Source organism: Harpegnathos saltator, unplaced genomic scaffold, assembly GCF_003227715.2.
Source record: "Harpegnathos saltator strain DR-91 unplaced genomic scaffold, Hsal_v8.6 scaffold51, whole genome shotgun sequence".
NCBI classification, from domain to species: domain Eukaryota; kingdom Metazoa; phylum Arthropoda; class Insecta; order Hymenoptera; family Formicidae; genus Harpegnathos; species Harpegnathos saltator.
Genome location: NW_020230327.1, coordinates 98,192 through 111,856, shown reverse-complemented (window position 1 = coordinate 111,856; position 13,665 = coordinate 98,192). Strand labels below are relative to the sequence as shown.

The following is a 13,665-nucleotide window of genomic DNA, read 5'->3' as shown; positions in this document are numbered from 1 at the left end:
GATCAACGTTATTAAAAATTTAATAATAAGGATAATTATATTATAATAATAAGTATAAAATAATTGTGACACGAAACTAAAGAAATTTCTTTTTTAAGAATTCATAATTTACGCAATCATTTTAAAAAAACGGATATGGTAACTCACATAATATAGTCACTTCGACTTCCGCCTCGTCCTCGCCATGAGGATTAACAGCCTTGATCTTCCATATACCGGTATTCTTGCGCAAACTATCGCTGATGGTGAGTTTCGTGTTGTAATCGACATTGACGATCTCAATGTTCTCACCGGATTTCACCTCGCTGTTGGCGTGGTACCACGTGATCTCTGGTGGTGGTTCACCGCGCACATCTATGTCATACTTGACAATTTTGCCCGCTCGCACGGTAATTTGTTTCAAGTTCGTTCTGTCGATTCTCGGTTTCACTGAAGTAAACAAAATTACGAGTATATTCTCAGTATATGATGTCGAAATAGTAAAAATGTAATATATGTGTAATAAAATATAATGTATATAATGTAATGTAAAATATAAAGAAATGATAAGTAAAAATGTAAAAAAATATTTGCCGAATGCTCACGAGCTTTGTGCTTGCAGATCTGCATCTTCGATGCATCCGATGGAGGTGAAGGTCCGGCCTTGTTCACGGCGATGACTCGGAACTGATATTCGCCTCTTTCTTTTAAGTCCGGTACTTTGGCATCGAGTTGATTTCCAGGCACCTCGATGGCCTTTTCCCAATCGGGCTTATACCGATCTTTCTTCTCAATGATATATTTCTCGATCGGCGCTCCTCCATCGAAATCAGGCGGGGTCCACTTCAAACTTATGGATTCGTTATCGTAATCGGTGACTTCCGGCGTTCCTGGCTTCAACGGTTCATCTGAAAGAAAGAAGTATTGTATTATTAATAATATCAAAAATATTAATGCATTTAAGTTGAGATTGTATTGAGATCGACGTACCGTATGGGTTCTTGGCAATAATGCCACGCTCACTTTCTAAGGGTTCCGAATCACCTTCATCGTTGACAGCAGTCACGCGGAATTTGTATTCGCTTCCGGGATTCAGGCCGGTGACCTCGAATTCCGTATTGGGCGAGTTCCCAGGCACCTTGCCCACTCTGACCCATTTTCCGGTTTTTGTGTCCATCTTTTCGATCTCGTATTCTTTGATCGGCACACCACCATCATCTTCGGGTTTCTCCCATTTCACTTTAGCTGTGGTGTTTGTGACATCAGTAACTTCCAGAGGTCCTTTAGGAGCACTCGGTTTTCCTAGTACCGTAAGTTCGACGGTTTCTTCGTCCTTGCCGTTGGCGTTCTCGGCAATAAGAGTGTACTTTCCGGTATCTTTGCGCATCGCATTGACAATTGTGAAATCGGTATGATAGTCGACATTGTCGATTTTGATACGTTCGGTGGTGGTCAAAGGGATGTTGTCTCTCCAGATCCACCTGGTTTCTGGTGCAGGTTCACCACTGACATCCACTGACCACTTATGTGTACGGCCAGCCTTGATGATGATTGATTTGAAATTCGTTCGATCGATTCTCGGTCTCACTGAAAGTATTTTTTCCACATTCAGTTGCTGATAAAATGATTTTTAAATAACAAAACTTTTTGATAATATATAAAATATCAAATCAAATGTTGTAATGCCAAACATATAATGATATGTGACGTAATGTGTGTGGGAAGAATAATATTCAAATAATAAAAACTTCAACCTACAGTTCTTGTGCTTGCAAAGATGGTTGTCCGTAGGTTCGCTGGGTTCACTAGAACCAGCCTTGTTGTGAGCACGAACACGGAATTGATAAACCATCTTTTCTTTAAGGCCTTCTACTTTAGCCTCGGGAGTCGAGTCGGTGGTCTTCATCACTTCGACCCAGTCGACGGCGAATTTATCCTTCATTTCAACAGTATAATGCGTGATCGGTCGTCCACCGTCGTTCTTTGGTTTTTCCCATTTCAGTGACACACTGACGTTGTCGTAGTCGAAGATTTCAGGCTTGCCAGGCTTACCAGGCTCGTCTATCAATAGGATTATATAAGTTCGTTTAACAATTTTTTTTTGTTTTAATTTGGTGTCATTAATTTTCATCGTAAAATATTTTTATTCTGATGCATCCTTACCGTAAGGATTCCTGGCGACAATAGCTTCTTCAACTTCCAAGGGTTCAGATTCGCCTTCCTTGTTTACAGCCTTAACACGGAACTTGTATTTCTTCTTGGGTGTTAGACCGGAGAACGTGAAGGACTTTTCATTAGGACCGGTTTCTCCAGCTGGAATCCATCGTCCAGTATCCAAATCCATTTTTTCCAACACATAGCCAGTGATTTCGGTACCGCCATTGTCTTCGGGTTTGTCCCATTTGACTTTGACGTGATCAGCGCGAACTTCCTCCACTTTGAGGGGCCCCACCGGAATCGATGGTTTGTCTGCGAAGAAGCAAGATCAAGTTTTATTATCAAGTTAATCAAAAGCATATTCAAAATTTGTTCAACGACATGCCATATAAAAAATTTGTATAAAAACAAATTTATTTCGACTCTTGGTGAAAAAAAGAGATGCATACGATTCCAAGTACACTGACCAAATATGATCAACCGACTCACCAAGAACGACGACGTCGGCGAGGTTCTCGCAGGTGCCGGAACTGTTTGTCAACACTAGCTTGTACTTTCCGGAGTCGGATCTGACAGTCTTCCTGACTGTCAGTACAGTGTTCCTCTCGTACTTGTCGATCGTGATCCTTTCCGCTGCGTCTTGGAAGATCTCCTTCTGACCCAGAAACCAGTGTACTTCTGGTTCCGGTTCGCCGGCGTACTTGATGTCGTATTTGATAACTTGTCCTTTCTTGATAACCATATTGGTGAGACCATCGCCGATGATGTACGGCTTGACGAATCGAGATTTCGCTATGATCGGCTTGGTGGCGTCGGACGGTTCGCCAGGACCGGCTTTGTTCACCGCACGTATCCTGAACTCATACTGCGTGCCTTCCTTCAGACCGTCGATAGTTGCCTGAGTGATGTCACCTTCGATCTCTTTGCCTTTCACCCACTCTTTGCCAAACTTCTCTTTGTACTCGATTACGTATCCGGTGATCGGTGCACCGCCGTCATCACTGGGTTTCGTCCATGTCAGGTCAGCATGGTCCTTGTCCCAGTCGGTGACTTCGACATCCGTGGGTTTACCTGGCTCATCTGGAACACACAAGGACATTTTCCATTGACTTTTGCTTCTTTTTATTCTCTTATTGTTCCCTCAATAGTTCAAGGTTGAAAAAAATAAAATTAGGGGATGAAGCCAGGATATTATAGAAATGAAAAAATAAAAATAGATGACTAAATTTGATCATCTTACTTAAGGAAATGGCTTTGTTTATTCAAAGAAAATTTGGTAATTTTGTTAAAGTAAATTACTAATGAACAAATTACTTGTACTGATATTAATATGTGAAAAATATCAGATTTGTTCATTCATCTACAATTTCTCTTTGATTGATTCTGGTTCAAGAAACTTACCCCATGGATCCTTGGCTAGGACGGGCTTGCCGAACAATGCAGGTTCGCTGGAACCGAGTTTGTTGACCGCCCGTATACGGAACTTGTACTCCTTCTTCGTCACAAGATCCGTCACCTTGTAGACGCACTTTTCGCCTGGCATGACTTCACCCACGTTGTCCCATTGCGCCTTCAGACTGAGATCGAGACGCTCGATGATATATTTTGTGATAGGTGTGCCGCCGTCATCTTTCGACGGTTTGAAGGACACAACGCACGAGTCGTGGAAGATCTCGTTGACCTCGACGTCGGTCGGTGGAGACGGGACGTCTGAGAAGAACGAATCGCAAATGAAAAGAACAGAAGTAACGGAGACATGCGATTTTATGAAATTAGGTTCTTCTTGCGCAAACAATGCGAACCTTGCATGACGATGTTGACGTCTTTCACTTCTTCGCCCTGATTGTTACTAATCTTTATCTGGTAGATTCCAGACGACTCGCGCTGAGGTTTCTTGATCTTGTACGTGATCTTATCCTCGCTCACGATGATTTCGACGTCTTTGAGAGGTAGTGCCTTGCCATCCTTCATCAATTTCGCTTCCACTTGACTTTGTTTGGTGCCATCGACTGTATAAATCGCAGATGTAAAATTAAAAGCAATTTACAATTTGCAAGACACGTGCAAAATCAGTATTCCAAGATGTTAATTCAAAACTCACTGAAAAGGTAAACGTTACCTTTGAAAGGCACGACAAAAATCAATGGTGCGCTGCAAGGTCCTTCGATTTTGTCGGGGATATCGGCGATCGGTTTACTCTCTCCCTTCTTCACGGTAAGTTTGCAATTGCTGGTCAGTTGACCACTCTCGCACATGATCTCGCCATCGTCTGTCATCTCCAATCGGTTGAAGATCAACTGATGCTTACCACCGCCCAGATTCTTGATCTCCACCCTCTCATTCGGCTCGATCTTTTCGCCGTTGAAGTAGAATATAGCTGGCGCTGTTTGATCCTGCAGTTCGATATCCAGCACCAACTTCTCTCTCTCCACTGCGACTGTGTCTTTTAGCTTCTTGTTGAAACGATTAGCGTCTACGATTGCACAGAAATACGTTATTACGCGATTGTCATTATCTCGAGAGCGATGAAGACAAATTCGAAGGCAAATTTTCGTTACATACAATTTATCACGATTTCAGCTTCCGTCTTGTCGGCGTTGCTCACGCAAGAATAGAGACCGGCATCGGTGACTTTGCAGTCTTTAATGATGAGCTTTCGTTTCCTACCCTCTTCCTTGATTTGCACCCTGGCATAAATAATGCTTATGAATAATGAGATCTCAAAATATAAGATAACTATGTTATAAATTAATTATTAATCTGGCATTTTAAAGATTATTATATCAGAATACGTGCCTCTTATCAGGCATAATCGCCTGGTCGCCTTTGAACCATTTGACTTCACCAGCGGCATCGTCCAACTCGCAAAGCAAAGTGAGCGTCTCTTTTTCTACCAATTGCTGATGTTTCAGCACCTTGACGAATTTATAAGGATATTCTAAAATAGAAAAGACATCACTTCAATAATTTACTTTGCTCATCGTGGAAATTATATGTTATCATATTTTTATATAAGCTGAACGCGCATCTGATTGCAATATTCTTAGATTCTTTTATAATATTAATATCAATATCATCTTCTACCACTCTTTATTCAAGAAACGATACATACCGATTACAGTGAGAATTGTATCGGTCTTGTCCGTTTGTTTGCTAATCTTGCAAGAGTACTCGCCGCTGTCTTCAAGAGTCGCGCTCTTTATAGTCAGCCGACATACTCCGGATATATCTTTGGAGATACTATACAAATCTCCATCCTGAAGAACAACATTCGATTAGCACGGGGAAAGAATAGCGAATGTAGGTTTACTCAAAATACCAATGTCACGAATTACCTCGAGTTTCGTTTTGCCCTTGTGCCAGGAAACCTGCGCCATATTGGAGCTGACTGTGCACTCCATGTAAGTTTCGTGTTTGGTAAAGCCGCTCGTCTTCTTCGACAACGGTTTCGTGAACGTGTAAGTTGGATCCGGTTCTGGCAGGAAAAAGTTTGATTAATTCAATGAAAAATTTGTTAAAAAGAGGAGGAGGGTAATCTTTTCTGTGAAAGTATGTTGCCAGTACCGTCCACGTTGAGGAAGCCTGTGCTGGATACGCCGGAAATTTCAATCGTGTACTTCCCGGTATCTTCGACTTTGGGTCCCATGATGACGAGCTGGTAGCAGTCTTCCTCGTTTTTGAATTTGTACTTGGCCGACGAGAACAATTCCTGCGCGCAAAGTAAATTATTTATGCAGCACTGCTCGCATTCACATGTCTTTTTATTTCTTGATGATCGTCATGAATATGTTGCATGTAAATATTTTCAATTCGTTATTGAAAATATAATCTTTTTATATACAGTTGATTAAGAAGTAATTCCCGAGAAATACTCACGTCCTTTCGGAAGAACCATTTCGGTTTGCAGTTCGGCTTCGAAAAGTTCGCTTCGAATGTGACTTTCTTGTCCTTGCCCTCCTTGGCGTATTGATCCACCAGTGGTTTCAAGAAGGTTTCCGGTTTCTGTGAAAGAAAATCACCGATCAGCCGTGGATCACGTCCGTGAATGCGGCCGGTAGAAATCCAATAATATCGTTCAACATCGACAGCGGTCACTATGCTAGGCGATAAAAGGTAACAGAAAAAAAAATCGATGGAAAAATCATAAAAGACTCCGCTGCCTCTCCGTGCGAGCAGGAGGGCGAAAATGAAAAAAAAAAAGAAAAGAAAAATGAAAAAGAAACGAAGACAAAGTCCTCGTCGTGAACACCTCGGGAAAGACTCTAGAAAAACGATTCTAGAGAGAAAAACATGGAAAAATCGACAAAAAGCTCGATCGACCGTTCGTTGATAGAGCTGATCGGACTTTCAAGCCTGTGACTTGTCATGCTTGCTGTTGTTAAGAGTTGCGTTATGCAGAAGAATAAGAGTAGGTGGGCTTCCTCAGAGAGAGAAAAATATATTCATTGTCATTGCTCGAGCAAGATGCGCGAGAAGATAGTTGCTGGAAAAGGCGCTCTGTTGACAACACATTTAATACGACATCGACGACATTCGAGAAAATACGTTAACCTGACGTTAGGGATTTCAATTGTGGATGTTGCTTTTATACGATTGATAGAATAAAATTTGCAAAAAAACACACAATAATGCCAGAATATTCGAAATGATTCTCGGTTAAATATATAATTAAAGAGATTTTACATCTAATTTTATTAAATATAAAAATTGTCTCTCCTTTTTCTTAAATTACGTAACGCAGGAGTTGCTTCCTTTCTTATGCCGCAAATTAAAATCCCTCTTCAAGTGCTTCCAGAGTTAAACAGTTAAACAGAGAAATCTCGTCGGAGAAACGATAGAAGAATTAAGAAAAGTGAAGCTATAGAGAGATCGAGCTGGAAGATGCAACAATTCGAGAGACAGCGATGTAACCTGAGTCTTAAAGGATTAATTCAATTACTACAGAGCTCATTAATTTGTGAAAGTAGTAGAAACGGTAGAGAGTAGGGTCCGTAGCAAATCGATTAATATGTTGCGAGAGAAACCGTCCAGAAAGATAAAGAGAGTGAGTTTCGGAACGAATGAAAGAGAAAGAGAGTAAAAGAAATAGAGAAAGAGCTTCGAGAGGATGTTGTCGAGCAATAGAGCGACAGGCAAACAGACAATCGAATATCACGTGAGACTGCTGAGAGAGAGATTGATTCACGTGAAAACCCAACCTCCGTCCTGGTGAAGTGATGTAGGGTCGGCCAGTCGGGAATTAATTCGGCCAGGGATTGCCTACGCGATCCACTATTCTAGAAACAACAAAAGGCATTCGCGATCACAGCGTCTTGCCGATCTTGGGTCGTCAATCTTCCTCATTGATCGTTTTCAGCAAGGAAAGCTGTTTCTTTTTTTGCGAAACTCGGTCGTCATTGCTAATTTCTACCTCTTGTACCGTACTCCTTTTTTTATCGTTATCTCAAACTTTCCGGATAGATCGTCGCTACTCGTCATTATGAGTTATGCGTCATTCAACGGTGATTACGAAGTTGTTAAGTGTACTGCAAAGTGCATCGCAATGTATCTTTGTTATACAATGAGCGCGATCGATTGTTATCATTAATATCATAAGTTTCAGTTAATGTTGTCTGTTATTATCGTTTTACTCTCTATTAACTGCGTCATGATGCTGCAATTTTACATACGAGTGAGTCACATAACTCAACGGGGCGAGGTGCAACGACGAGAAGTGATGATTGACTTAACGATCTACGTGGTGTTACGTGTTTTAGTTCGAAAACGTAAGCGTGTGCATGCGTGACAACAAGCGGTGTGTAGGTGTTGAAGCCTCGTTTAAGAAGCGTAAGAAGCGTGGATGACCCAGCCTCGAGATTCGTTAGTTTCCATTTCAGTTGTGTGAGTTCGCGAGGTGAATTTGCGAGAGTAAACGCAAACCACCACTTATTTCATTTGTTCGCATTTCCGTATTGTGACATCAATAAATTTCTAGAGACTGTTTCTTGAGAAAAGCGCAGGCCAAAGCAATCTCTCAATCGTACAATAGTCGCAAGAATTTTGAAAGAATCTTCCAAAACTTTCGCGACTTTTGCGACTTTTTCGCTCGTCGACTAATTGTGTGCGCGCGAATTCCGATTGGTGCTGCATCGAAAAATTCTTGCAAGTAACTGACTGGCTTTTCTTACGTTTTTCTGACCGATTTGATGTGAACACCTATCTTGATGAGAACAAAGAGATCAATCGCTGTATTCTCTTTCGTTTCCGTAACTTTCAACGTCCGCAGGAGCCGTGCAAGAGCCCCGATATCTCTTTGCCGTGTTACAGCAACACCATTTTCCTCTCCTATCTTGCTCAAAGGATCAGGTTTAGAAAAATCCAAAGAACGCGGGTATTCTGGCAAATTATTATCATGAAGGGTCGAAACGTGAATTGAAAGGCGTCGAGGGCCGTTTCGGCAGCATCGTGACGTACTTCCGGAAAACTCAACGCATCAATTCCATGAGGAAGTTTCATCTAATTATATATATATTTTTTATTTATAATTATAATTTGGAAGAGAAGGAAGAAAAGAGGGCGAAAGAGGGCGTCAATCGTCAATCGAGTTCGGAGACGTATTCGGACTCGGAAGGTTCTTAATTAACCAGAATACCGCTGAGGAAGTGAATGGAAGCCTTGCGGGGCAGTTCTGCTCTCTGTTTCGTGGCATTTTGGAATCTAATGCAAGGTATATTACTTTAAGACTTTTTTTTCGCGAACCTTCTCCTTGGCGCGTGTCGCTAGTATTGGCCAGTCGACGATTAGCTCCTGCAAACTTGGCCTGCGCTGAATGTCGAAGATGTCCTGCATGCCCGGCACACACACATCATGGTTAATGCCACTCTTATACAATTAGCCAATACCAAATTTTCAAAGAACTCTGATTTGAAAAGAATGTTCGATAAAAATAAAATCTCGAAAGAAAATGATGGCCAATCGTACTTTTTTTTTCTCTTAATGAGGAGTTTCTTTTCTTAAATTTATATCGTGCACTCTATGAGTACTTTGTTATGTTAAATACTTTTTTCTTTTTCTATCTTTGAAATTTAGGCATATATCAGAGTTCTTATTTTTTTTTTTTTTTCTATGATACTTCTACGCGTCTAGAGATAATGCTTTCTCTCCAATGTGAGAAGTGTCACATGCAATGGACATTCGAAATAGTGCCAATTTCGTCACTCGTTTCATTGACAGTTCATGTTCTTGACAAGTGACTATTTCTTTTTCTCTACCAGCGGTAGGCTCTCGAGCTTAACGTTAATCGTGCTTGCTTGTTAATGGACAAATGTGTAATAAACATGGAAAAATATACAGCTATCCCTCAATAAACGCGTGGTGAGATAGTAGTGAGATAGTGTCCTTCAATTAATACTTAAAATATCACACAATAGGCTTTTCTATTAAATATCCTACAAAATATTTAATAAAAATATAAATAATCGATGATTTCAATCTTCAGCCATAAAATTAGAATAATTTGGTAAAGTTCGGTTAATAATTCAAGAAAGTTAAAGTGTCGAAAGTTTCGATTGAATCGAGGGGTAGATGTATTTAGTACAAAGTGCAGCATTAACTCTAAACTATACGTGTACGCATAGGTGCATACGTTAAGGACAAGAAGAGAAAGTTACGTTGCTCGCGCAACAAAGTCGGGCCAAGGGGAAGAGTGGAGAATATATGTGGCACAGTCGAGATTTAGTTGGTCTCGTGAGAGTGGAGTATCAGATTTTTCGATAACGATTAACAGTCCGACAGTATAATACAATATAATCAAGATCGAGATTCACTGTTCTACAGCTCTTCACGATTGTTCTTAGCAATTTATCCGATGTTAATTTTCAAAAGAACCGCAGAAGCTGATCGACGGATTGTAACGTTTCATCAGTGTCCGAAAATCGTCATCGTCAAAGTGTCGTCATTGCGGGGTTCACTATGCGGGGTCGCTCAGAAACCTTGAGCCAGCTCCAATTAGTTTCACCCTTCCTGACTAGGGAAATTCGAAGTATCTCCACACCATCCGTCAAGATCACTATTTCCTCGCCGTCTTGGTACCAGCTCGGTCCATGCAGCTCGTTTCGTAGCGACTAAGAAGACAAAGGTAGACAAAGAAGAGAAGAAGAAAGGGAGAGAGAGAGAGAGAGAGGCCAAAAATGCACTGATGCGAATGAGATCCTGAAGACCGATCGTTGCGAATATTACGGTGAAGTCGTTGTGAAGCATGTGCGAGCTAAATAAAAAAGACCGTGTCTTTCTTTGAGCCTAATTCGCTCGTCAAAAACATCAAGATTTGCGACTCCATCCTCTAGATTTGTAAAAAGGTAAAAAAAAAATCTATTGACACCATCGTAGAGAGATTTCCTCGACGCAGTTGTCGATTAAAAATGAACAATGGAATTTAGAAGACGGGCGGGTATGGATTAAATTTCTAACATGTACGTAATACGATGTAATACGTGTCACCTGTTCTTTTCACTCATGAAGACATCACGCTGTTAATGGCGTACTGCAATTGCATTCTCATCCACGTTATGAGTATTACACCGATGATTGTAAACACGATGCATAGTAAATTTTCTTTTACAATGTTACGCGATTTAATCCTAATGTTCCATTCTGATTAAATTTATCTCGGAGTCGATGATATCCGACCAACGTTAAGTAACCGCTATTGCTAGTAATCTAACGGAGAATTCATTACAAACATTTCCTGCAATGTTTTGTTTATACGTTGTAATTTGTATGCGAGTAAGTAGAGCCAAAGGTGAACACATACCTTTTCCACCTTCTTCAACGCTGGCATGGGCTTCTCGACTTCCTTCAAGTCGACCTTCTCTTGCTCGGCCTCTTCTCGCGCCCATTTCTGGTACTTTCTCTTCTTCAACATAGTGCGGAAGTCCATGCCACTGGCGTCTGTTATAAAATTCGTATCATCGGTCAAGAATTTAAGCACCGGTGGTTGTTCTTATTTTTGACTGATATTTCTAGCATCAAAATGTAATGAATGTTAAATTAAGTACGAAAAATGATTGACATTGTTATCTTAAATATTAAAATATTCGTGAACTATTTTTTTTAATGAGAAAGACTTTTCAAGTAATGTTCACTGGATCGCCAGATTGTGTGTGTCGGCAGAATCAAATGCGAATTTTACCGGAAACGTAGAGCTGCATTTCGGCGGAATCCTCGCCATGGATGTTGCTCACGACGATCTTGTAAGTGCCCTCGTCGTTGGGCTTCGTCTTCCTCATGCAGAGGGTGATCGTGTTGGTCTCCGTGTCCGTGAGGAACTTGAAACGGCCACCCTCGATAATCTCGGTGATGCCCTTGTAAAACTTGAAAGTTGGCGCGGGCGTGCCCTCCACCGCGACGGTGAGATACGCCGTCGAGTCTGCGGGAAGTCAGGTCAGTTATATTCATATAATTACACAAATTTTTTCAGCAGAAGAGACCGTCGAGTCTTTTATGTGCATAATGATTTTATACTATGTAAAATTAAATGATATATATGATGTAACATAAAAGTAATATGACATCATAAGGAAAAAAGGATGGACGCACCTTCGACGGCGGAGTACGACTCCTGGACATCGACGATCTGGGGTGGTCCGGCTGGTCCGACATCTCGCAGAGGTGTGCTAGGCTGATTGATCTTATTCTCGAGGTCCGCCACGCTGGGTCTTCTGATGTCCGCTGTGCTCGGACGACGACGCTACGCCATTCGAATAACAACGTGAGTAAATTCGTACACGCATGCATCTCACGCAATTCGCGCTCGACGTAGAAGGCATCGAAAAGCTTTCGAGTGAAAGCGAGAAAATACGAAGCGCGACGCGCGACAACTTCCGCAAAGCCGAATTTTAAAATTTTGTCTGCAACATTTGGCTCGTGAAATCGGAACCGAGGGGACGCAAATTACAAATTGCTACAGTTAATGTGTGGCACTACGATCGGAGATATAATAAGTTACATAAACATTTAATTACCGCCTCTACGGAAGCGTTTCCTTCAATTCCGATTTCGATTTATCTCTCGCGTGAGTGATTTTATCTCTCCTCGAGTTATTCTCTCCATTTCTCTACAAGCTAAAATAAAAATAATTGGAAAAGACAGAGACACGGAAGTTGCGGTCGTCGTTCGATGAATCTGCGCAGCTCATGCGGCTTCGCATATTTTCATTAATTATTACTTACGTTTATTTACATTTATGACAATGCTTTGTCGTTATTTACAGTTAATCACGTTAATTCACGTCGTTAGTCAGCGTTACGTTTCAATCGTTAGTTTATCGTGTGTTAGCCACAGAATCGGTGAGTCTCAAAGGGATTAGTGACAATACTACAACTCGCTCCTTTCTCAAGATGCATCGATTAGCAAGAAGATAGGATCGATATACGTAGGTAATTTCATGTGATGATTTCCCGACTGTCGTGGTAAGCGCTTCTCCAACTACGCGGCTTCGTGGCCACATTGCGATTTCAAGGGTTCCGTTCACTTAATTTTTACGACTACTTCACGAGACTTCACCAAACTGTCGTTAATCACTCGTAAGCGGACTTCTGTATCTTACATTTGTGTGTCAAGACACACAATTAAAGAAATTATTCTACAGACTCTGATGCGTTATTAACTTACGTGTCTTCCGTTGTACGCTCCTTTTTGTTCGCGTGCAAGGAAGATATTTCAGAATATTAATAAGCAGATTCTTACAATGTAACAGGAATGCGATATGCGCGAGAAATCCCTTGAATAATCGCATAGTCGGCGGGGGAAAATATACGGCAGGGGATATATTAATCGGATTGATGAACGAAAATCGGCTGAACGGATTAAGGAAAACCAACAACGTGACTGAGGATTCTTCAAAGTTGCCAGAGGTGAAAGAAAATACGAATGATAGCACAAGAGCAACCTTTGAGGTGATTCTCTCACGTTGCCTGTTTTCAACCCCGAAGATGAATGAGGATCCATTTACTCGATGATAATACATGTTCTCGCGGTTATTCGTGAGCACTCGGTGCTTCGCAAGTGACAACGACGCGCTCTCAGTGCGCGTGAAGATGAGACAAACATGACAAACGCTCTTGTCACGGTGTATCAATGCGTGAATCGCGAAGCGAAAGTGCAGGTTACGCGTGTGTAAACATAAAACCGGTGAATTGACGACGATATTAATAATTATTTACATAGAATCGTCGTCAGTCGGAGGATTTTTAGTAACAGGACGTGATTACGTTGCACCGAAAGTGGTAACTTTTTCGGAGTAAGCGAAGAGGGGAATTTTTATAAATTGATCGCTTTCTCTTGGCACATATTCCAGAAAATATTTTCTGATACATCATTACGACATGTGAAATAGTGATCTGATCTGTCTGATTAATTTTCTACACCGTTATCGCTGTCAGTGCAATCTACATTTTTTACGGTAATCTTCGTAGAATGGACATCGTTAGCGATGTTGTCGATTTCTTCTTGTAAGTGCCGTCGGTGTTAGGTATTAAGATATCAGTTGAA

At 41.2% G+C, this 13,665-nt stretch overlaps 1 protein-coding gene across 20 annotated transcripts in view; it reads right to left on the bottom strand.

The window, feature by feature from the left end:
• Positions 1-13,665, bottom strand: part of bent (projectin protein bent) — an 88,518-nt gene that overhangs the window by 29,757 nt on the left and 45,096 nt on the right. For all 20 annotated transcript variants that reach the window (XM_025302687.1, XM_025302688.1, XM_025302690.1 and 17 more), the window contains 18 exons: positions 11,713-11,863; positions 11,306-11,542; positions 10,928-11,064; positions 6,013-6,138; positions 5,701-5,845; positions 5,472-5,611; positions 5,249-5,393; positions 4,933-5,074; positions 4,699-4,823; positions 4,256-4,609; positions 3,939-4,145; positions 3,538-3,846; positions 2,626-3,216; positions 2,143-2,448; positions 1,738-2,040; positions 970-1,566; positions 585-887; positions 148-429 (listed from right to left, as the gene is read on the bottom strand). In XM_025302687.1, the coding sequence (XP_025158472.1) occupies positions 148-429; positions 585-887; positions 970-1,566; positions 1,738-2,040; positions 2,143-2,448; positions 2,626-3,216; positions 3,538-3,846; positions 3,939-4,145; positions 4,256-4,609; positions 4,699-4,823; positions 4,933-5,074; positions 5,249-5,393; positions 5,472-5,611; positions 5,701-5,845; positions 6,013-6,138; positions 10,928-11,064; positions 11,306-11,542; positions 11,713-11,863 (4,600 nt within the window). The remainder of the gene's footprint in view (positions 1-147; positions 430-584; positions 888-969; positions 1,567-1,737; positions 2,041-2,142; positions 2,449-2,625; positions 3,217-3,537; positions 3,847-3,938; positions 4,146-4,255; positions 4,610-4,698; positions 4,824-4,932; positions 5,075-5,248; positions 5,394-5,471; positions 5,612-5,700; positions 5,846-6,012; positions 6,139-10,927; positions 11,065-11,305; positions 11,543-11,712; positions 11,864-13,665) is intronic.